Source organism: Rhinolophus ferrumequinum, chromosome 27, assembly GCF_004115265.2.
Source record: "Rhinolophus ferrumequinum isolate MPI-CBG mRhiFer1 chromosome 27, mRhiFer1_v1.p, whole genome shotgun sequence".
NCBI classification, from domain to species: Eukaryota; Metazoa; Chordata; class Mammalia; order Chiroptera; family Rhinolophidae; genus Rhinolophus; species Rhinolophus ferrumequinum.
Genome location: NC_046310.1, coordinates 22,364,366 through 22,388,632, shown reverse-complemented (window position 1 = coordinate 22,388,632; position 24,267 = coordinate 22,364,366). Strand labels below are relative to the sequence as shown.

The following is a 24,267-nucleotide window of genomic DNA, read 5'->3' as shown; positions in this document are numbered from 1 at the left end:
CTTCAAACGTAACATCTACCTGCTTTTCAGGCTGCAAAGACCCCTCATGACATGATTCCCATTGACCCGTCCAGTCTCAGCTTCCCCCCTCTGACATGTCCAGCTATTCAGGATCTTCTGAATACCACGTGTCTCTGTGCTCCCCACTATGTCTTCCTCACGCACGCTGCTCTTGCCATTCTCCCACCACCACCCCACATCTGCCAAACACAGACTCATTCCTCGGTCTCAGTTCCTTCTAACCCAGCCTCGGTCGAGTTTGGTTCCACGTTCCTGATACACTTCCAGCACAGCAACCAACTTGCTGAACTATTGATGTTCCAGTGCCAATTTCCCTCGTTTATTCTTTCAATACATATTTATTGAGCCCCTACTATGTGCCAGACACTTTGGATGAACAAGGTGAACACGGAAGGCGATATTCACATCCTCACAAAGCTGACACTCTAGCAGGGGAGACAGAAAATAATGGGTACAAATTAGAAATTTCAGATAGAATGCTGTGCTATGAAGAAAATTAAAGATGGGAGGGATGACAGAGGGACAAAGAGGGGAACATTTAGGCAAACCATTCAGAATGGGCCAGTAGAGCAGATACTCAATTGACGAGAAGAAGGAATCCATATTTATGTGGAGGAAAAGGGCCCCTAGGGAGTGTAGAAAGAGCTGGGAATGGGGCTGGCTTTCTCAGCGTGGCTGGAACCCAGCAAGGGGAGAGCTGGCAGATGAGGCTGGAGGGCGCAGGATGGCCTCCAAATATGATGGGAAACTTTTCAAAACACTTCCTCGTCCTCCCTCAGGACATGAACTCCAGAGTGCAGTCCCTGGTCCTTAGCCATCACCCCTCTCTGCCACCCAATGCCTAGTACCTAGCTGGATGTTAATCAACGTTATCTGCATGAATGACTTTAAATTCTGGATGCAAAGGAAAGATTGTATCAGAGGGCCCCATTTCCATGTGCTTTACTTCAAAATCAGCAAGACTGAAGATGTCCGGATGACGTTTCCATGCAGAGCTCAGGCTCAGTATGTACCTCTACTTTTTTTAAGATGCCAGCAAAATGCAGATGGTCTTTAAAAACAAAATGTAAACCAATTATGGGCATGCCCGTCCTGGAGAGTCCTCGTAATGAGTCTTCATCTCGAGCAGATGAACTCCTAACAAACATTCTCATGGAGCTGGCAGAAACCTCAAGGGCATGTGAAGAGCGCTCCAGACAGGCTGTCCTTGGACTTTAGTCCTTGGTCCCCAACAGTACACTGGCAAGTCATCCCTGCTCCGTGCACAGGCACGCCTGCCTCCTGGCCGCTACGTGACACGTGGTCTGGACTTCCCTTGCTCCTTCCCACTTAGCCAAGGCCTGGCTTGCTGCCTTCAGGCCCAGCCCCAGCCACGCCTACTCTGGGAAGCTTTTCTTCCCGCAGTAGCCCAGGAGGACTCTTTACTGCTCAGGACTTCGTGCCTGCTGCCTCCCTTTCACCAAGTGGACTAGCTGGAAACCACGGGCCTTTCCAAAGAATGCGACTAAAGCAAGTGCAGGTGCTTGTTTTTTGCCACCTCTGCTGGAACTGCCATGCTGAGAAGGACACCCCTCACCTCCTTGCTGCCTGATACAACAGTGGGGTACAATTCTTACGTCACAGCCAATCACAATCATTTCTAACACGATTCATCAATGGGGGCAGCTCTCTCTAATCTTCCGGAACTACTATTTTCTAAGGTATTATACATTCCCAGATTTATTTATCCTTTCCAGTCCTAAAAACACCACATACGTAATTGCATCCTTTTGCAAGCCATAATTTTTTTCCCCTCTTATTCGTGGGCACCCTGGCAAACGAGGAATGGGTGTTACCTCATGCCATCCGGGTGGAAAGTTTTCAATATGCCATTTTAGGCAACAGATGCCATCAACAGATGCATTCCCTATTCCTAAACTGTCCAATCTATAGAAATCACATTACTCCTGATTTAATACTTAAATTTCATGTCTCCCTTCTGCAGGGAAAACGACTGTCATACCCTTTTTAATTTGCGACAGCAATAATGAACAGTAAAAGCAGTCTCATGCAGCTGGCCATTTTCAGTTCAATTCAAGAAACATATTTTACATACTGACCAGGCGCTAGGCAACTGTCCCTTCACAACTCTATTGTGCGGGCTGGATTTTATATGAATTGCCTGTTAGCCATCCAGATGTGAGAGAAGGGGCAAGTGAGTCGGCAGGGGGGAAGGCTGAGACTCCAAACCAGACTGAGATCTACAGCTGCAAAGGCAGGTGGGTACCGAGCAGTGGGGCTCTGGAACCTCAGGATGACATGCTAAGAAACTTGGGCTGTACCCAGAATGTGACGGAAGACTGCTGAAGTTATTTTAGTTGGTATTAATAGTATTACTTTAAATCAGCATTTTGACATGCTAATTAAATGTAATGTTCCAGATATAAGCAGAAATATATGTGTATGCGTTGTCCTTTATTTTTATCAGACTTTTATAATTATTTCTAATATATGTGTTTACACACACATGTGAACTTTTCTTCGTTAGTATTGTAAATAGAACCTTTTTTTTCTTTCATTTTCTAGCTATCTAGTAATAGCTAAAAGACACAGTATAAGCTTGTCTTATGTTCTATAACTTTGCTGAAGAGTTTTCTGGGCTTTCCTGTACACATCACTTTAAAAACGGTATTTTTAGTTCTCCACCATTCTCACATTTAGCTGCCACTATTCATATGCCACTTTATTACTGCGTGTTTTTAAAACATGATATCAAACAGAAATAGTAATAGTTGTATTGGTTCTATTGCAGAGGCTCTTATTAAAAATATTATTGGTTTTTGTACTCTTTGTGTATGCAACCCTCTATTCTTAATTTATCTTTAGAGTTTTTGTGAGGAATAGATGAATTTCGTCAAATGATTCTGAGGTCTCAGGATAGTTATATGTCCTGGTTTTCCCACGGATGTCGAACATTATGCTAATAGTTTTTCTTGTATTAGGACCACAGGTTGCAAACTTTTATTGTAAAGGGCCAAATAGTAAATACTTTAGGTTTTGTGAATCATATGTTCTCTGTCCCATATTCTTCTGTGTCTTGTATCAACCCTTTAAAAACAAAAAACTGTTCTTAGCTTGTGGGCTGTCCAAACACAGATTACTGGCAGCAGGAGTTAGCCTGCAGGCCACAGTTTGCCTCCTCCCCTCCCAACAACAACAAACGGTTATTAACTGGCTGTAAGACTCTTTATGAAGACTCTATAAAGACTTAGGTGGTACCTAGTAGGCCCTGTCAGCTCGACAAAAGGACTGCGGAGAATCCCGAGGGCACCGTGCCACACAATCCTTACGCTCCCAAAGTCTCAAAAACGATTATCAGTGTGGTTTGGGGCATGGAGTGAACTCCATTAAGATTAAAGGAAATCCGTAACATTTTTAAAGAAAGTCGTATTATTAAAAAATACGAAGAGCTCGGACTAAAAGGGACAGACACAGTTCAAAATGAAAAGAGACCTCTGGGTTCCCCACTTTTCTACAGGCAGGGAGCAGAGCTGCGCCTTATGGGCTATCAAGGAAAAGAGAAGACAGTTCAGAGGGTGGAGCCAAGAGTCCTGGAAAACCGTGGATGAGGGAACTACTGTCACAGAAGAAAACACAGTCCCCACCCTCCGCACAGACGGTGTGACAACACGTGGCTGCCGGGATGTCAGTGGCTCAGCGACTGCTATGTGCCTCCTTGTTGAACACAAGTATCTATTGTGGCTAACTTGTCACCATCTCACCATTGTATGTAGAGTATTGGGGGGGGGTGCAGATAACTTGTTTTTTTTTTTTTAGTTCACGCGTCTCTCAATCCAGAAGAGCTGCAACCCCAGTTTTGCACCTGGAAGCCTCATCTGACCCAGAACCTATGTGTACCATGAGGTCAGGGACTTCAGGCCCGCCACCATGATGGGACGGTACCTTGGGAGTCCTGGGGGGCAGTGTGCGAGGCATGTTAATAATTGTGGCCTGAGGGGAGGTTATGGTAGATAGAACGTGACCACACATTACTTCCTCCCACCAGGTGATGAAGTCTATGTTCCCATCCCTGAAACCTGTGCTGCCTCGTGACTTGCTTTGACCAATAGAATGCGGCAGATGTGATGCTATGAGACTTTCTGCAGCTCACCTTCTTATGATGCTTCCACTGCCACGTGAAGAAGCTGAGTCTAGCCTTCCGAAAAATGAGAGACCGTGTGGATGAGAACTGTGGCAGCCTGGCCAGCAGCCCCATCCAACAGCCCTCAGTCTTCTGCCAGCTGACTGCAAATTCAGATCCAAACCCAGCTGATGCCACAAGGAGCAGAGGCAGCTATCCCAGCCGAGCCTGCCTGAACTGCCAACTCAGAATCATGAGCAAATAAATCATCGTTGTTTTATGTCACTAAGTTCTTAGAATGTGGTTTGTTACATGGCACTCAACTGAGAGGCTCACTGAGCCTACCTACCACCCTGGGTGTAAAGGACGAGAACTTAATGGGTTATCCCTGGAGAGCACCACTGGCTTGTGGCTAAGATTCCCACTGCAGTCGTGCTCACTACTCCACAAAGGAGGAGTGTCAGCATCCCCCAGTCTCGCCTCCCCACCAGACCCATCGTGCATGGATAAGGATTGGCATGTCCGTAAACAGACTCTGTAGAAGTAGATGTAGTAAATTAAAGTTCACTTATTATTATTACCTTCACTAAATGTAAAAGTTTTCATTATTCTCCTACTGAAACAACTCTTGTTAATATGACCAATGACTTGTCAAATCTGAAGAATCATTTTCACAGCCTATACTCTTGCTTAAAAATCCCCCCCAAAGTCTTGAGAATAAAATTTAGACTCCTGAATATGGTATACAGGCTTGCCATCACATGGCCCCTACCCTCCAAGCTCCTCGCCTACTCCCCCCCCAACATGCAGCCTTTCCTGTAACCCTACAAACCACCCGTAGCTCCCTGAGGCAGTTATTTCTCCAGCCCCCGGGTCTTTGCACTTGCAGTCCCTTTGGTCTAATGTTTCCTTCCTCTGCATGCTGCTAATCCCTCTTTAGAGAGATGTCAGTTTCTCTTGGAAGCATTTTCTGATGTCCCTCTCCTTTACTTATACTCCCCAAGTACTTTTACACTGTTTTGTCATCATTTTTTAAAATCCGTCTATCCCTTCAAAAGCGAAGACCTCCTGGTAAAAAGTCTGTTCTTTTATCTCTGCATAGCAGAGGCACAGGCACATAGTAGGTACGTAACGGTCTGCTGAATAAACCAGTGAATGAATTGTGTAGCCACACTTTTAAAGGTCTGATAGTTTTCTATTATATTTATTTTATAGATTACTATGATAGGCCATTTATATAGTACTATATATCAAAGTGATAATACTACAAAAATATAGGAAGAATAAAGTACTCTCTTATACAGAAAACAGATAAACGTTAAAGAAATCTATTATAATTTTTAAATTGCATATTATGCATAAATGTATATCCTCCTTCAATAAAACTTCACATTTACTCAGCAAAATAAGAAACAACTTTATGGAGCATTCACAGAATGTGAACACATATGGAAATTACATATACTGAAATTTTTTAAAGTAGTATTTATAATACATGGTGTGTGCATTAGTGCAATTTTGGTATATTCTGTCAGTAATAAATCATTGCAATTTTCTACTCATGATATCAGAATTAGGCTATGTATATTCATAATCAGGGTACAGAAGAAATCAGAAATCAACATAATCAAATATTACATGGAAACAAATAATTTTCATGTTGCAAGAAAGCTTTTAAGTCATCCAAGTAGATGTACTACTATTACTGACAAGGATACTGAATTCTGGACCAATTACGTCGTCGACTCCAGTCATCCACCTAGTTGATTCCGGTGCCAAGATTAAAACTGAAGATAATTGTTACCTTTTAGGCTGGGCAAAGTGTCTTTCAAAAAACTTGTAAAGGTCTGAATATAAACTTCAACTATGCCATTTTTAACCATTAATAAGAATATGTTTTTTTGCAATTTAAGCAGAGTATTTTTTCCTGAGAATAAATAAACATGTCTGTGTGTAATAAATCACGACCAAATAGGTTTATCATAGAAATGCAAAGTTGGTTCAACATTTAGAAAGCATCAACGTAATTCACCCATATTACCAGAATAAAAATGAAAAATAATATGATAGTCTCAATAGATGCACAAAAGGCATTTGCCAAAATCCAACATTCATGCAGAATAAATGCTCTCAACAAACTGGGAATAGAAGAGAACTTCCTCATCCTGATAAGAGGCATCCAAGGAAAACCTAGGGCTGACATCACATTTAATGGTGAAATACTGAATGCTTTCTCCCTGAAGACAGACACAGGCTGATGTCCACTCTAAAATTTACATGGAAATGCAAAGAACCCAGAATAGTCAAACATTCCTGAAAATGAAGAACAAGTGGAAGAACTACGCCACCTAATTGCTAGACTTACTATAAAAGCCACAGTAATCAAGACACTATGGGATTAGCCAAAGAACAAATGACAGGTAAGTGGCGCAGAATAGAGTCTAGAAATAAACCCTAAATATACGGCCAATGATTTTCAACAAAGGTGCCAAGGTTATTCGATGGGGCAAAGCACAGACTTTTAAGGAGAAAAGTTGAAACAACCAGGTAAACTATACAGGAAGAAAGGACAGACAGGAACCATGAACTCCTACTTCACACCACACAAATATTCATCCTAAATGCATCAGAGACCTAAAAGCAACAACAGTAACTAAAAAGGTCCTAAGAAAAAATAGGAGACTATCTTTGCAACTTTGGGGTTGTAAGACAGAGATTTCTTAGGATACAAAAAGCACTATTCCCCACAGAAAAAATCTGCTATTCTAAAGACATTGTTAAGAAATGAAAAGGCAAGCCATAAAGAACATATTCACAATCCAACAAAGACTTTTATCCAGAATGTATAAAGAACTACCACAACTGGATAATAAACAAACAACCTGACTTTAAAAATGGGCACAACACTTGAACAGATATTTACAAAAAAAGATATGCAAATGACCAGAAGCACATGAAAACATTACCAGTTGTCAGAGAACGAAGACCACCGAGAGATACTTCATATTCACGTAGTATGGCTAGTACCAGAAAGCCTGGCAATACCAAATGTTAGAGAGGATGTCACGATTAGAGGATTAGAGAGGCTCCAATATTAGAGAGGATGTCGACAGGCTATTAGAGCGCACGGGACTCCCACACAGTGCTACAACCATTTTGAAACAGTTGGGCAGTTTCTTATAAAGACCTACCCTTTGACACAGCAATTGCATGCCTAGTTATTTACCCAGGAGACATGAAAATACATTTACACAAAGACTTTTATAAGAATGTTCACAGCAGTTTTGTTCGTCCTAGCCAAATGGAAACAACCCAAACAGCAGGTGGATGTAACAAAATGTGGTGTATTCACACAACAAAATGCCCATCAGAACAAAAAGCAGTGAGCTGCTGATTCATGCCACATGGGTGACTCAGAGGCACAAAAGCACATATGAATGATTCCATTTACGTGAAGTTCTAGAACAAGCAGAACTCCACTCGGAAAGTAGAAATCAGAACAGTGGTTATCTTGTAGGGGGCCCCAGGAGGGGCTGACTGAAAATAGGCATGACAGACTTTCTAGGTGGTGGAAACGTCGTAGACAGTGATGTGGGTGGGGGTTGCATAGGTATATATTGGGGGTGCCAAAAAAATGTATACATATGACTGATATTCATCTTTTGTTATCAGTATATATTATTACAATTTTAATGCAGTTTTTTCCTTTCTTAAAATGTGTATACAGTTTTTGGTTCCCTCTATATATTTGTTAAAACTCATCCAAATAGACACTTAACATCTGTGCACTTACCACATGTAAATGAGATGTCAATAAAGTCTGTTTAATTCTTTATATTAAATATCAATTACTAAAGCAAATGGGCTACAGAAGAAGGGCGAGGGCTTCAACTGCTTCTTTCCCAGAGTGCCAAATAAGCGCTCCTCCTCATGAGAAGCACAGATACAAGAGCTAAAGTTCCTCTTGAAATGTAGGCTCTGAATCTAGTGTTTTGATTCCACCTTAAATAATTAAATCTTGTGCAATTAAATTCCCTCTTTAAGATCCAAATGATCAATCTCCATTCCCTGGTTTAAACAGTTAAATATTGATAAGTGCTATTTTTAAAAAGGCTATTAATTTCACTCTCCTCTACTTCTACTGTTACTACTGTCATTGTTATAGATATTCCAAAACAGTAAGTGACTGGGGGAAGACAGGGGATTAAAAAATATTACCATAGGAAGACATATTATTCAATTATGACTTGAACGATTTCCATCATTTAATAATATATTAAAAGATGTTTCATGACTTAAAAGAGAAAGCATAAAATCTATGGAGACAAAAAGTAGATTCGTGTTTGCTTAGGGCTGAGGGGGATGGGAGAAATAGGGGCATGAAGCTATAAAGCATAGGGGTTCTATCTGAGGTGATGCAAATATTCTAAAATTGACTGTGGTGATGGTTGCACGTATCTGTGACTACACCAAAAACCACTGAATTGTACATGAAATGGGTGAACTCTATATGTGAATTATATCTCAGTAAAGCTATCACTAAGAAAAAGCCACTGAGATTTTGATTGGGATTACTTTGGAAACTACAGATCAATTTGGAGAAAACAGATATCTTTACAATAGTGATTTTTCCAATACATGAAAATTATGTAGTTCTGCATTTATTTGGGTCTTCTTTAGTTACTCTTAATAATGTTTTACAGAATTCTATACATGTTTCTATACATATTTTATTAGATTTATTCCTGGGTATTTGATATTTCTGATGCTGTTTATATAGTATCTTTAAAAGAGAGAAAACACTGAATTGTTCTAATGTGGGGTAAGAAGATGAACAGAGCATGATGTGCATATTAAATCATCATAATTTCAAAAGATAAATCACTACACATAGTCTAACAAAAAAATTTTTCTGATTTTTCATTTATTTATAGAAAAGACATGTACATATACCAAACTTAAATTACATTTAGTCACACATTTAATAGGGCACATCCATGAAGAAGAGTAAAATTACATAAACCTGCAAGTATTCTGAAATAGTCCGTGACAGGTGGACACCACAGTGAACAAATGCTTCCTTATATTTGTTAGGTTTCTCAGCTTACACTAAAAATAGTTTTATATTTTAGTCTCTATATTTACCCAACATATGTATTTATTAGAAAAATGCTTTCATAGTAGAGAACTATAACAATGGTTAAGTGTCCATGTAAAGCCAGTAACATTTAGAATGTTTAAATATGGACGTCATATTGGTGCTAGAGAGACCTTATTATCTTTCCATTCAAGTTAACTGAAATATTATATAACCACATTGATTAGCCCCCTGAAAGCAGATGGTGAAGTTTTTCTTTCATAAAATAAATATTTGTGTTCCACTAAAATGAAATAAAGGTATAAATTACATTTGGGTTTCAGGTTAACCTTGTCTGAGTTACTTAATGTTTTTGCATCTCAGGTTTTCATCTACAAATGGATGTTGGATGAAAACATTTCTATAGTCCCAGCTTGCTTTAAAATTCTATTAATTCTATAATAAGAAATCAGCACAATACTATATGGTCGTACCGCACTTTAAGCAAACACAATGATGTACAAAAGCTAGACAGAAGCTAAAGGACTCACTAATTATTAGTTCACACAAAGGATTCTCTATTTTTACTTCATATTTATTAGCAAGCTCCCTAAATATAATTTACACTAAACTTTTCAAAAACATATCCGATGTTTATTGAAAGTGCAAATTCATGTTTCTGAATTGTAATCTTATATCTCTACTAATAATCATAGTTATCTCACACTGATATTAGGATAAAAAACATAGTATATATGAAACCATTTTACAAGGCCATTAATAATTCTAAGATATTTAGACATTTTGAAAAGTATCCAAATAAACAATAGGGTCATAAAGGGGCTACCTTGTTTGAGTGATGTGAGAGATAGGACTTTATCTCAAAGAGACTCTCAGAAACTACGTAACCCCAAATTCATGTACCTATAATTAACTATAATATGCCGATGAAAAAAATTATATGATATGAAAATGTTACCTGATCAATGATAGAATTTAGCTTTGTAAGTAACAGAAATCCTCGACCGTGGACGAGGTATTGCCCGAGGGCGGCCATGTGTGTCTCCTCCTCTTCCTCCTCCCTGGCCTCCACCCTCTGCACCACCGCATTGCAAAGCCGGTTGACATCCGTCAGAAATTCACGTGCCAGAGAGTTACTGTCGATGCTCATGACCGAGCTATAAAATAAATAGTACCAAAAAAAAAGGTTAGAAAAACAAAAATCTACATTTAAAACTATGAGGTTTTATTGTTTGTTTTTAACTAAACACTGATTTTAAATTCCTGGACACTGGTACTTCACCCTATAACATTTTTAGACATAGTTCTGACCTATTCGGGTGCTCCTTAAATATTTGTGCATGGCAGAAATTAGTCCTGGGTGTGAAACGCCCGAGCGTAACCAAGAATGAGAATACCAGTGAGTGGTGGCAGATCAGGTAGGTTCTGACTTTCCGTCTTAAACAGCCTCACTGCAGAACAAAAATAAAATATTCTTGCTTTATATGTTTCAAAAGACACATGGAACTTTTAAAAATATAAACTTTGTTCACTTGACAGAACTGATAATCACTGACCTTTCCAAACACCAGAGTTTAGTTAATGGAGGTGGGGGGGAGGGATTTACCTCCAGGGGAATAAAAACTGAAGACTTCTAGCAGCTGAAGTTATGCCATTTCGCTTCCTACTACACATTTGAAACAAAGGGCAATGGTGACATTTTAAGAGTAAGGAAAATAGTAAAGTAAAGCAGACAAAAGAGATGGGAAAACACAAATATAAAGAAAAAATGTACAAATATTTAGAAAGGAAAAATCATGCACAACAAATTACCCAAAAAATTTCAAAATAGTTTCATCTTAGGACTACAAGTAATTTTCAGATATCCAGTAACCTTTAAAAACGTTTTAACCTGAAGAGGTTAAATGTAATAAGATGTGTATGGTGTAGTCTTCCTTCACCCACTCTGGGGGGAAGCCCTCCCCATGGTCTGCTGGGAGGGCAGCAGGCCACACACTACGCTTACGCTTACGCTTACGTCCGAGAGGCCCAGCCAGTCTCTGGGTCCTAACCACCTGAAGCACACCTGGTCCAGGAGCAGCCAACAAACAAGCTGGCTGCAAGATGTGACTTGTATGGTGCAGCTTGCAAAGAGGCATTAGGCCGGTCAGGTTTTCCTTCTCTCTCATAGGAGTTTGAATGGAGGGACAGACTTGATGTGCTAACAAGTCCCATACACATGGGTCTGCAGTGGTCATGATGAGGTGGCTGAGACTGAGAAGAAGCTAATTGGGTGAAAATGAACCAAAATGATGCAAAGAGAAGCAGGTAAACATGAAAGGGGGAAAGCAAAGAAATTCCCAATACTACTTTGGTTCCTGTTCATTCTAGGGTCCGATGGTTTAATTCCTGGATTCCTATAAGAATTCTGGGTATTATTACAATAATAATCCCCTTTTCAGTACAACAAATACAATTATTTTTAATATTATTGGACATTAAGAAAAAGACAAAAAAGTATTAAAAAATAAAATGTACTTCACTCATTATCCCAAAATGCAGGAATAACCTCTATTATATATAATATTGGGTCTTTTAAGCTTTCTTAAAGTAAAATTGTTTAATAAATCAAATAACCTAATTTATTCAGTCCCTATTTATCCAACTTTATTAACATTTCTCCTAATGTGTTACTGATTTTAAGATACATAATTATTTAGTGTACCACTAAAAAAAGAAAAAAACACTGCCAATTAAACTATCACATAATGCTTTCTAATCATTTATTATTTTCCATACAGTATCACCTTTAGGCCATCAAGACCATCTACCATGTAACACTTAAGAATGCTACTCTGTTGTTCTTGGGATTTTCTTCCAAAGATGCTGACATCATTCTGGAAGTGGTGCTGGTGGTGGTTTCTTGATCTTACCAGATAGGATCAGCAGCAAGTTTCGGAAAACAACCAGGAAACATTAAAACTCATCAGATACAGTACCAACAATGTAACTCTATTGAAGTGCTGATGTGAACAGCTATGAGCAAGTTCGCTCATGAGCAGCAAGAACAAGTCCTTCACAAGTGCAGCTTGCTGAGGGTGCTTATAAGACATCATCCATTGCAAGGCACAATGCAGCTTTAGAAACACTAAAATGTGAAAACTAAAAAACGGTGGTGATAATTAGGGCCCATCTCCTAGCAGTTAAGATAATGGAAATTAACATGAATTTTTAGATGTGACAATTAATGAGGAAATAATTTCAATCCTACTTCCTAAAAGCACAAGATGCCGTGTCAATGAAAAGCATTATAATATATGCAGAATGGATGTCATCCCTGATTTTATAATGTGCATAAAAATGCATACAGTTACATAAATAGGGTCTTATATGTAAAAGATTTATTACCTGTTTTGATTCATGTAGATATTTTAGAAATCTTTTCACACGAGCTCTCTTACTCTTCTAACGCACGGCATTCCACAGCAAGTATATATTACATATTTGACTATATAGATGTACTATAACTATGTACCCAATTTGTCATGGTTGAATATTTAGGTTATTCCTAGTTTTTTCTTATCATAAACAAAGCTGTACTGAACATCCTTATACTACTTGTAAGTAGAAATTGCGTTACTTCATATAATAGGTTTTATACATTTCTTGTTAGGTTTATTCCAAAGTGTTTTACAGTTTTCACCATGATTCTGAATGGGATTTTGCTTTCCATTACATAGTCTAAGTAGGATAGATAAGTGGCCTTAGGAGGCCCATGGGAAGTAGATGTATTTTGATACAGTAATTATATATCCAAACTTCTTACTGTGCTCTTATTGATTTTCTTGGGATGTCCAGACATAAAACTCTGTGATCTACAAGTAAAACCTGTGAGTTCTCCGATCCAGTGTTCGCACACTTCCACAGCATCTAACTGCACTGGGCAGCACTAACAGAACATGGGTAGGGGGCTGGGGAGCCTGGGCTGTGCACGTCAAGAAATACTCATTTCTTCCTATTCATCTCACAGGAATGTTGCATTTAACTGAATGCCTTTCAGACACTCTGAATGCCAACTGAAAAGATGATTGCAGGGCATTTTTAAAAGATTTTAAAAAAATATTTCAAATACCCAGAAAAGTACAAAGCATATATAACATGAGGTTATAGCCAATACTCAGATCTAGCAAGTAATAACACTGTGCTGTGTTCAGGTCAGTTTGTGGGTACGTGTGTGTGTGTGTGTGTGTGTGTGTGTGTGTGTGTGTGTGTATGTGTGTGTAAAGAAATCTAACCTCACTGTACAGGAAAGCCTACCCCATCCTCACCTCTTCCCCTCCCTAGCTGTTTATCTTTTCCACACATATTTTATATTTTCTTATGTTTATAGCCATAAAAATATTCAGTATTGTTTTACCTATTTTAAAAGTTTATATAAACAGTATGCTATATATGTCCTCTTATAACTTTGCTTTTCTCCCTCAACATTATATTCATTCCTTTAAACCATTCCATTGTGCCATATGCCATTGTGTGAATAAACTGCAATTTATGCATCCATCTCCAGTGATGGAAAGTTCCCTTGTTTTTACTTTGGGGTTTAATTAATATCACATAACTACTTAGTTTCAGAGCTTTAGACAAAACCAAGTATTTTGACTGCTAATATTTATTACAATAAATACTTACCAATCTTTCAACAATTCTGTAACATTTAGAGTCTTTATAATTTGAGCTCATGAACTAGATGAAACAAGTATTCTTAGAATTAAGCTTCGCCTACAAAAAAGAAAAAAAAGGCATATCAATGGCAATAGTAAAACATAAATAACTTTAACAAAGTTCTGACATAAAAACCAGTGGCGTAAGGCTCCGAGGTGGGACTAGGAGCTCCACCTCCAATGGCAGCGTCTGGGTAAGGGGCAGCAGGCGCCATGTCCGGCTGCAAAGGTGGCAAGAAGAGCCCCTGAAGCAGCCCAAGAAGCAGGCCAAGGAGATGGATGAGGAGGGTGAGGCATTCAAGCAGAAGCAAAAAGAGGAGCAGAAAAAACGCAAGGAGCTAAAAGCAAATGCCGTGGGGAAGTACCCTCTGGCCACAGGTGGAATTAAGAAATCTGGTTGAGGGCGGACGGATGGCTCAGTTGGTTAGAGCGCAAGCTCTGGGCAACAGGGCTACTGGTTCGATTTCCACATGGGCCAGCAAGCTGTGCCCTCCACAACTAAGATTGAAAGGACAACAATTTGACTTGGAAAAGTCCCAGAAGTACACACTGTTCCCCAATAAAGTCCTGTTCCCCTTCCCCAATAAAAATCTTTAAATAGAAATCTGGCAAAAAGTGCCTTGTGCCTGGGGCAATAGTGACCCTTAATTCCATTCCTGTTCTAACATCTGGATTCCCTGCCGTAACACCTGTTGTCACCTATAGCTAGAATGAAGTGTTGTCTCTGTTATGCATTTAAGAATAAACTTTTGTAAAATAATAATACTGTAATAACAATAATAATTTAAAAAACCAGTGGCCCGTATTCATGTCAGCCAGTGAATTTTGGGATCTCAAGAGCACACTAAAAATGCCTGGAGCTTCAAGAACGGGGTCTTGACAGGGGAAGTCTTGGAACGTATTTGATCTGAACAAGGCAACTTGATTGTAGCTCCCTACCCCTCCTCTCCCAGGGCCTAACTAACAACCTCCAGGAAAATCACCAGTTAAATATAAAAGAAGGAGATCAGACCAATATCAGTCTTCTGAACACTGGAATCTAGGAGGCAGTGGAATAGCATCTATATATTATGGACAGCTGAGTTACTACTTTCTGTAAGAGTGAAAGGTATTCAAGAATATATGAGAACTCAGAATATACTAAAACCAAGCAATGAATAAACCACCACTAAATTTCATATCCTTATTGAATTTTTTAAATGAACCAATCTTTTGTGTACGATACAGTGCAGGCTATTTCTAGAACATTAAAGAAGAAATCCCTACTACCATGATAGCAACAAGATGTTTCTCTTTCGTTACTGTCTCCCTCTTCTCCATAGTTTTTACCAAGCCAAGGCGTGAAAAAGATGTCTTTACTCTAGTTATAAGGCAAACATGAAAGTTTATTTTTACTCACAAGTTTTTTAAATCAGAATGATCTTTAATTGTTTCAAAAGGCTCAAATCCAGAGAACTGTCTTGAATTCCTTTCATCTTGCAAACAGATCTTGTGCCACACACTGATCTTGGCACTTGAGGACAAAGTAGGCAGGAAAGGGGACAGAGCTGTCACTGGACTACACAGGACTTTGTGTGAATTAGGAAAATCAGCTCTTCCCACTGGTGCAGCCCCACCCCAGGAACACAGCTTTCAGAGCACAGGCTAGATTTCAGCCCCACTCGCCCACTGTGCTCACCAAGCACCACGGCCAGTACATCGACTGCCTGACCTAAGGGAACAGCCCTGGGATGGAGTCCCCAGTACACCTTCCGTAGCTGCTCCTGCTGCCTCCTGAGCTAATCCAAACCATCCATACATATTTTAACGCTAACATTATGGAAGGGGAAATTCTCAATGAGATCATAAGGACAGAGATGAAGTGCGAGGACTGGCACCCGTAGCCTGGAAGCTACGAGGAGGAGCCAGCTGTCCGTGATGCTCCGCGGACTCCAGCTAACTCGGCATGGCCGTCAGAAGTGAAAGCTGACAGACAACCGGATCTGTCTGTTTCTCTCTCTTATCAAGAGACATTTCTAGGCCAAGGGGAGGGATTTCTCTAATGCTCTTTCTTAAACGAGCATGGCTTCTTTATCTCTGTATTTTGCAAAGCCCAGCTTGGGTATCCATGGAGTTTCACTGCGTCCAAGCTCGGAATTCTGTCGCCAGCACAGTCGGCTGTGCCCTCCTTTACTCTGCCAGCACTCTTCACACACAGCTGGATTCTAGGTTTTATCACCCTATAACATACGGGGTGTCCATGAAGTCTGGAAATACAGTTTTTTTTAATAGATTGAAGATGTCCTTAAGGGCATTAAACATATAACATTTGCCTCTGTTTCCGAACTACATGGACACCCTGTAGTTACTTATCTACATGACTGTCTTATCCCCTAGGTCACGAGTTCCTTAAGTCCACAGACCCTGACTTACTACTTTTGGCATTTTATAATGCCAAGTTTTAAATTTATCATTACTATAATTTTCAACTTTTAATGCAATTATTGCTATGATGCCATGATAAATAAAACTTAATCCCAACATTACTAGGATTTTTTCTATTTTTAAAATTTACCATAAATGAAAAGTATAATAACAAAATGCCTATAATCATATGAATGACCTTCTCATAAAATTGGTAGGTTTTACTTTCTCTAATACGGTGATTGGTAAAGTATAAAATATGAGTGGTCAAAATAAAAAGCAAAAAACTGACAATGTATCAGCTATACCTCCTCCCAGTCTGATGTCATCAGATATTTCATCAATATGCCATTCAATTCAACAAATGTTTATTGAACATTTACTATACGCCAGCTACTATTTTTGGCACTTGGTATAGAGCAAAAACAAAATTCCTACCCGCAAGGATTCTGGGGGGTGGGGAGTAGAAACACAGAAAGAAGAGATATTGTAACATCAGGGAGTCTATGGGGAAAGTCTATGGGGAGAAAGTAAAACAGAAAAAGGTACAGAGAGACAGAAATGCTGCTTTAGATGGCGGGGCAAAGAATGTCTGAAGAGGTGATATCTGAGCAAAAACCTGAGTGAAGTAAGGAAATTCTCATGTGGGAATCTGGGAAAAGAGCACTCCATGCACTGAGATTTGTGTATGTTTGATGCATTGGATGCTGAGTGTGAGAAAAAAGAAGTTAAAAATGACTAGAGTGAGAAAAGCCACTCACTCCTGCTTCTCAGGGACTGAGGTAAGGTGTGGAAAGAAGAAACAGAAGTGTCCCTGGAACAGTCTCTCCCTAAGAATGGAAGTCCTTTCTGCTTGTCCTCCCCTGCTCTATTCCCCCCTGCTGCCTCCCCCCAGAGAGACTAACAATTTTTAAGCCTGTGTGAAGAGTAGCGCAGCTCACTGACAGGCAAGCCTAACTGAAGAGCAGGACGGGAGGGAAAAGAAGGTTCCATTTTAGCTAGTATGTTAACTTTGACAGGGCTCTGAGAAACCCAGTCAAGGATATCAAGTAGGTGGTTGGCTATACCACCTGGAACTCAGGTGCGGAGGCTGGAAGCGCTGAGTCACCTGGGAGCCATCAGCACGCATACAGGTGTACTGTAATGTGACTAGATAGGTGACATACCCCCAGAGCAGTGCTGTCCAGGGCTTTCTGCAGTGACGGGCCTACAACGGTGGGGGCCTAGAGATGAGTCTAGAGGGGACAGAGAAGAGGTACTAGGGCTGAGCCCTGGGTTGGCATCCCTGAGTCGGGAGAGGAGCCTGAAAGGAGCAGCAGATGAGGAAGGAGAACAACCAGGAGAGCAGTGCCTCTCAGAAACGCGGTGAGGAAAGTGTGAAATGGGCAAGTGACCGACTGGGTCAAACATCGCTGAGAGGCTGAGTAAGATGAAGACGGGGAACGGACCGTGAGATTTAGCACCGTGGGAATCACTGACACCTTGTCACAGAGTCCTCTCAGTGGAGTGGCCAAGAGTGGCAAAGAAATAGAAATGGAGGCAAGGTGTTTAGACAGCTCTTTGAAGACCGTTCTGCCCTCAGGGTGGCGAGGAAATGGGGGGCAGCTTGAAGGGGACACAGGATAGGGGAGGTTTTTATTTTTAAAAGAGAATCACAGTAGGTTTGTGAGCTGAAATACTACCGCATGTCTGTATAGCATGTTTGTCCAACAGAGGAAGGAAAACTAGAGTGAGAGGAGGTAATTCCTGGAACGATGAGGAGGCAAAATGAAGAGGATCTGAGGAACGAGTGGCAGGAAGAGTGACAGTTCATCCGACGGAGTCAGAAGGACGACAATGCATGAGTGCAGCTGCAGGAAAGTTCCAGAACCTGGCAGTGGGAGGCCACGAAGCGGGCACTTCTATTTCCTCAGTGAAATCAGCGGAGAGCAGTGCGGGGAGCTGCTGCTAAACTGATACCTGGAACGTGGTCAGAACCACAGCCCGTGGACATCCCACAAGGCCGCCAATGAGAATCTCCGACTGAGTGCCACTGCTCACAGCTGAACCGTACTGCAGGCCACGTCTGCCTCACGTCCCCAAGGACAGGATGACAGGGTGGGTGGTGGCCGCGGCCTCCGGGAATCCACAGGTGTCACAGCAGCAGCATTCCCCTGTCAGAGGGGACTCTGGGTGACCTGGAAGGACGCCCGTAACCTTCACTGCTCCTATTTCCTTCAGTAAATATTTGTAAACCTTTTAAAATGACCTCTAGAATTTTCTATGGAGGTAACATCAAGCTCATTAAAACCTATGGAATCTATTCTTCCTTGTAATTTTGGAACTTTATTCCTCGACAGTCTTCTGAACGTTTTCACATGCACCATAATTACTCAAAGATTACCAGTTCGGCAACGGCATTAACAAATTTTCTCAGAGTCTGAACCCGAGATGTGGATTCATTTAGAGCAGCCAGAGGTTCTGGTACAATCTCCGCCCCGATCTTGGACTTAACTTTTCTGCTGTTTTTATTCTTACTTCCATCCTTACGTGGATCGTCCTCCATGTTAGAGAAGATAGAAACAAAGAGAAGCTGAGAAGTTTCACTTACTCTCTGTATTTGATTACAGGCTTGTTTGTCAATAAGAAGAATCTATTAATTTGCTTATTGTTTTCACTGTCTACATACACAATGAGAAAGCCTTAAAAGCTCTGCTCATTCTTTTCCAAAGACTGTGCTCCTTTTTTACGTTATACATACTCATATGTATTCTATAATACGCATACATGTTATATACATATACATTTGTTTCATATCCTTCCTCCCCTCTTCTGCACGTTATCTTAAAATCTGAGTTCATTGGGCCACTTTACCTCTGTCTTTCCATTAACATATTATTTCCAATTGTTCAATAAAGACTGCCTGTGGCCACGTCACAACCACGTTTCCTTCTAGAGACTGTATCCATGGCATCGTGCCTATCTTTTCTTTGAAATTTAGGAACTCTGTATTTCCAATGCTCTAAATTCCAGCTTTGTTCTGTATTCCTCTTACTGTTTATTATTTTTTCACTTAGCTATCATTTACTAAACACCTTATACCAGGCACTAAGAGTACAAAATGTGAAAGAAATCTCATTCTCTGTCCCCAAGAAGGTCATATTATGGTGGCAAAGGCAAACCAACACCCAGGGTATTATGTACTGATCAGGGCACTGAACCCACTTTGAGTGGTCAGGGAAGCTTCACGAAGGAGGTAATCTTTGAGTAAATGTGGAACAGGTAAAGGGAGAAAAGGAGGGAAGAAGGCATTACAAAGAGAAAGAGCAGCTCAAGTCAAGTCCCTGATGGAATTACAGTGAGTTTGGTATCAATCACGAAATGAGAAGCAGGAAAACAAGGATGGAAAGAGCAGTGACCAAGCAGAGAGAAAAGGATTACTGGTGGGTGGAGAGCTGAGCAGAGACTGAAAACCATGCATTCTGGTCGCAGCAACTTTGTCAGCTATGTGCAATTCTGCAGTAGGTTCTGATACTAGAGAATGCAGACTGCAGCCCTGACCTAGAAATGGGAGTCAGCAGAAGCAGTCGGGACTCAAAGGCACAGGTGAGAGAACGAGGCACGTGGTCAAAAACGGGATGCAGGCCGGGTGGGGAAGAGGAAGAGGCCGGGCAAATGCTGATACACAGGAGAAATATAGGTAATCAATCACTATGATACTGAAGAACAGAAAATGTGGGAAAGAAGGCTATTGGGATTTTTAGATTTCTGAAATAAGCAGTTCCGGATGATGAGAATACCCAGCGTGTCACCAGCAGCGGGAGTCTGAAGTTAAGTGACAGGGTCACTGCAATTAAGCAAGCTTCTTGGACAACAGATCTTCGTCAGCTCTTCACATGAAAGCTCCTCGACAATGATTTTGTCTGTTGCATTTACTGCTAAATCTACAGCATCTAGATCAGTATGTAGCACAGAGAAGGCATTCGATCATTCGTTGAATTTGCTGAATGAGTGACATGGCTTTTCTCTCAGGATTCCCATTATGTTGCCTTGTCTAATTAAATCCTCACAGGGAGTCAAGTTAGGCTCAGAGTATCAGGTCCCCTGATTATTCCCGTTGCCTTCTGAAATGAAACGGTCAATAAAATCGGTCAATAGTGGCTGTTTTCCCTGAGTGAGACTTCCCACAGAGAGCTGACTTTGATATCTTAGCTCTGTTCTGGTTCTGTGATTAATTTCCACAACCTATTATCCAAAAGATCACAGAATTAAGCTATCACCCCGTCTTGTGGATTTTCATACACTTACCTTCTTCACATACAGAAGCACTACTCCTGCCCCGTACCCCAAGTCATTGCTACATATGTTCTGCACTTTTAGCACGTTTTAATACCTTGTCACTTCTGTGTTTCAGTTAGTGCTACCAATGACATTACATTTACCACTGAAAATAAAATCTCAAGCTCAACAAGAGGGCAGGAAGTGCTTCCTAAGTCACCAAGTTTCCTCCTCAAGAACTATCAAATGGCCTAGTGGCCATGGTGGTAAGGGAAGAGTCCATCGTACTACAATTTCCCTTTCCACTAATTCATTAATTCATTCATTAATTCAACCAATACTTATTACTTATTCAATAAATATTTGCTAATCTGCTTACTCATTCCATTTTTGCTAGTTTCTGAATCTGTTCTGAATAGTCAAAACAGTCAGCATTGTGACAGTGGTGAAGCAAAGGCAGAGCATTGGGACCTAGCAGTTACTAGCCAGCCACACAGAGCTGTGTGAAGTCTGGCTTCCTTTTCCACACAGTGTCTTCTGTGTGGAAAGACACCATGCGGATCTTCAGAGAGTATGTCATCAGTACACATCCTTGGTAAATGCTACAGCTCTATTTTAAAGGCTCAGCAACAGCTGAACAGCACAGCACAGATCGCCATCTGCAGGAAGAGAAAGTCACTGCAACCTTTTTACCAAACATTCTGCGTGGAACCGCTCCTGTCTGCTTTGCAGTGATGCAGTTTCCAAGAAAGTGCTGGAAATAAAAGCAGGAGTACCTAGATATTTGCTTTTTCTCTGCCTTGTAACCTCTACAGAAAAGGAATAGAAGGAAAAAGCCAAGAAAAAAGTTTATAATATTGAACATTCTTCTTATAGCCTGATTAGAAAGCATACTTTTTTCTCATCAAACAGTAACATCTGAAGGACTCAATGCCTATTCTTTCACCAAATCCAAAATCCTGGTAAATTCCCTTTTAAAATAATACTGTATACTTGCTAAATTTCTTAATTACAATAGTATTAGAGAAATTATCACTGGAAAGAATATTTTTCAGAAATGTATTATGTACCAAAAAGGAGAAGACCGCTACAAATCGCAGGATTATTGTGAGGATTAAAGAAAATAATGTACAGAAAAATAAGTACTTAATGAATTCTACTAAATCAGAACCTGCCACAATTTGAAGCAGCCTTCTGGAAAATAAAGACTGGTTGGTACAGATTCTGAACTATGCTAAATCCCATCTCTCCAGAGTTCAATAGATACTGATTATAGACTGATCAGTGACTGTCCCAAAGATCTCATATATTCTGTGCAACACATTACTAAAAATCAAAAAACCTTAGGAGAAAAAAAATGATTATATTATTATTATTTCATAAATAACATGAATAAAGGAATGAACATAAATTAGAATCACACAGTTTCACAATGGCAGAAACTTCACACATCATATTCTCCAACCCCACGTTCTACAGGTGACAAAAACGGAAGTTCACAGGTCCAAGGTCCCATGGTTAGTTCCCATGACAGTTATCTTGGAGTTTTATGATCTTTTTGGAGTTAATTAACTGGAACTAAAATAACCACGTTTAGAAGACACAGCCTTTCTTCTTCTGTCAGGTCAATGAAACACTAGACACTGTGCAAAGAAGTTTGCTTAGCATTAAATACTACCTCTAAATGTTATCCAGAACCTTTACTCAAGTCCAGTAGATTGCAATCTGTACACATGTAAACAAGATTTTAAAATCTCTCCAAACTTTTGTAATTACACCACAGAGCTGCATGTTTGAAATGCAGAAAACTTCAGCGGAGAAGGGGGAAAAGACTACAAACTGACCTTGTTCAAATTATCAGAATTCTCTTTAAGGAATGACCTAGTTAAGGCACATCAGCTTACTAAATTATTCAATATTGAAGCAAGCAAATATCTGTTAATCTAAGCTTCACCTTGTAAACTTCTGGTCATACTAGATGTGTTAAGCAATAACCACCAGAATGATTCCCAACTACAGACCTAACAGAAAGTTCATTAGGATATTATTTACATACCATAGATTTTTTTTTTATTAATATCAAGCATCTTTACAACCTATGTTGTAGGGGATAATAACCATTCTCTTTAGAAAACTGAAATAAAATTTGACCATCACTGAATATGAAAAATTAAAATATATTTTAATGGGCTTTGCTTTTATAAAATTCTTGAAATTTAAATACGGGTAAGGGAAGGATATGACACCTTAACAAAGTTCTAAATTAAATAAATGAATCAGACAATCCATAAATCCATTTTAGCAATAAGGTTAATGGTTCCACAAACTGAAAAGTTCCACAAGATAAATCACAATCCCACAATTACTCATAATTCACCATGTTTGGGTGGATGTTGAGCTTTCATTGAACCAATTAACTTCAAAAGAAATTATAATAGTGGTTTAGATTATAGCAGTTGAGAGCTCAGGCCCTTCTTGACCAAGACTGAACTTTGATTGTCTGAATTCTGCATTAAGAAACCCTCTGACTGTAAGTCAGGATGTCACACATCCTTATGAACTTCGGATTGTGGTCTCCAGCTCCTCAGATACTGATGTGGTAACAGGAAGGAAATGTCCTTAAGGCTTTGAACTTCAGAGGGTGTCTGAGTAACAAGCCATGCTCCCATGGGAAAATGAATTCAATTTCCTACTGGCACTGCTGGCAACACATTTTGCCCCACCCTCCCCAGTACCTTGCCTGTCCAGCAAGGGGAACAGGGATTCCCACACCTCCGAGCCATTTGGGTGGCTACAGTGATCTGGAAAAGGGCTACAAAAGTAGGGGAGTGGAACCAGAGGCCAACAGTAGGCTCTTAAGCTTGATGAGGTGGTCTCAGCACTTCCCAAACCTTCCTCCCGGGGTCTCTCACAAGGCAACAGTCAGGCACATTAGGGTTTAAACAGCTGGAGAAGAGCTCTGCACATGTGAACAGCTTATGCAACATTGTCAGTAAGGGCAAATCGTTGACGTGCGGAACAACCATCTTAGACATGAACCTTCTGGAACACAACCATTTATAAGAAGTCACTGCCATACTCAAAGTGTTTCAGCTAACATTGGAGTAAGTAACACGCTGACCACCAGTACAGGAAAACTGCCAGGGAGTTTGCATTTAACTAATTATTTGAGAATGAAAATCTACTTGAATCAACACTTAGAGAGCTAAATGACCATGGCACCTCCCTCAAAAGGTTACAGGCAAGAACCCTAAGGTTAAGGGATTTCCCAAAAGTCATAGGACTTCACAGGTAGGTCTTTGGGTTCCTATCTAATGTTCTTAATATTGCATGAAATTTTTTAGCGACCTCTCACAACCAAACTGTGTGTTTCAGAAAGCCATTTGTCAGAGCCACCAGTGCTGAGGTCTGGCACAAAGGGCACCGTAAGCGGCAGTGGGCCTGCCTGGCTGTCTCAGGCTGTTTCGCCTGGGTTTGATCCTGAGCACCTTGAGAGGATGGAGATTCTGAGACCGTGTGGTTGTAAGGGAGGCTGCACTAAAAGGACCTCTGAAGTCCCAGCCAGGTAAATCGTGTCCCCTGGCTTCACTTCCCAGCTAGAAGGAATGCGCTGCTGGTTTACAGTGAGTAGCTCATACACCTTCGAAACAGACCTCTGGATTTTTATA

General features: G+C 40.3%; 1 protein-coding gene across 3 annotated transcripts in view; it reads right to left on the bottom strand.

The window, feature by feature from the left end:
• The window catches only part of LYST (lysosomal trafficking regulator), a 170,705-nt gene that overhangs the window by 122,961 nt on the left and 23,477 nt on the right, over positions 1–24,267 (bottom strand). For all 3 annotated transcript variants that reach the window (XM_033099812.1, XM_033099811.1, XM_033099813.1), the window contains exons 2-3: positions 13,908–13,997; positions 10,198–10,396 (exon numbers count right to left, since the gene is read on the bottom strand). In XM_033099812.1, coding sequence (XP_032955703.1) covers positions 10,198–10,389 — 192 coding nt within the window. In that variant the 5' untranslated portion in view covers positions 10,390–10,396; positions 13,908–13,997. The remainder of the gene's footprint in view (positions 1–10,197; positions 10,397–13,907; positions 13,998–24,267) is intronic.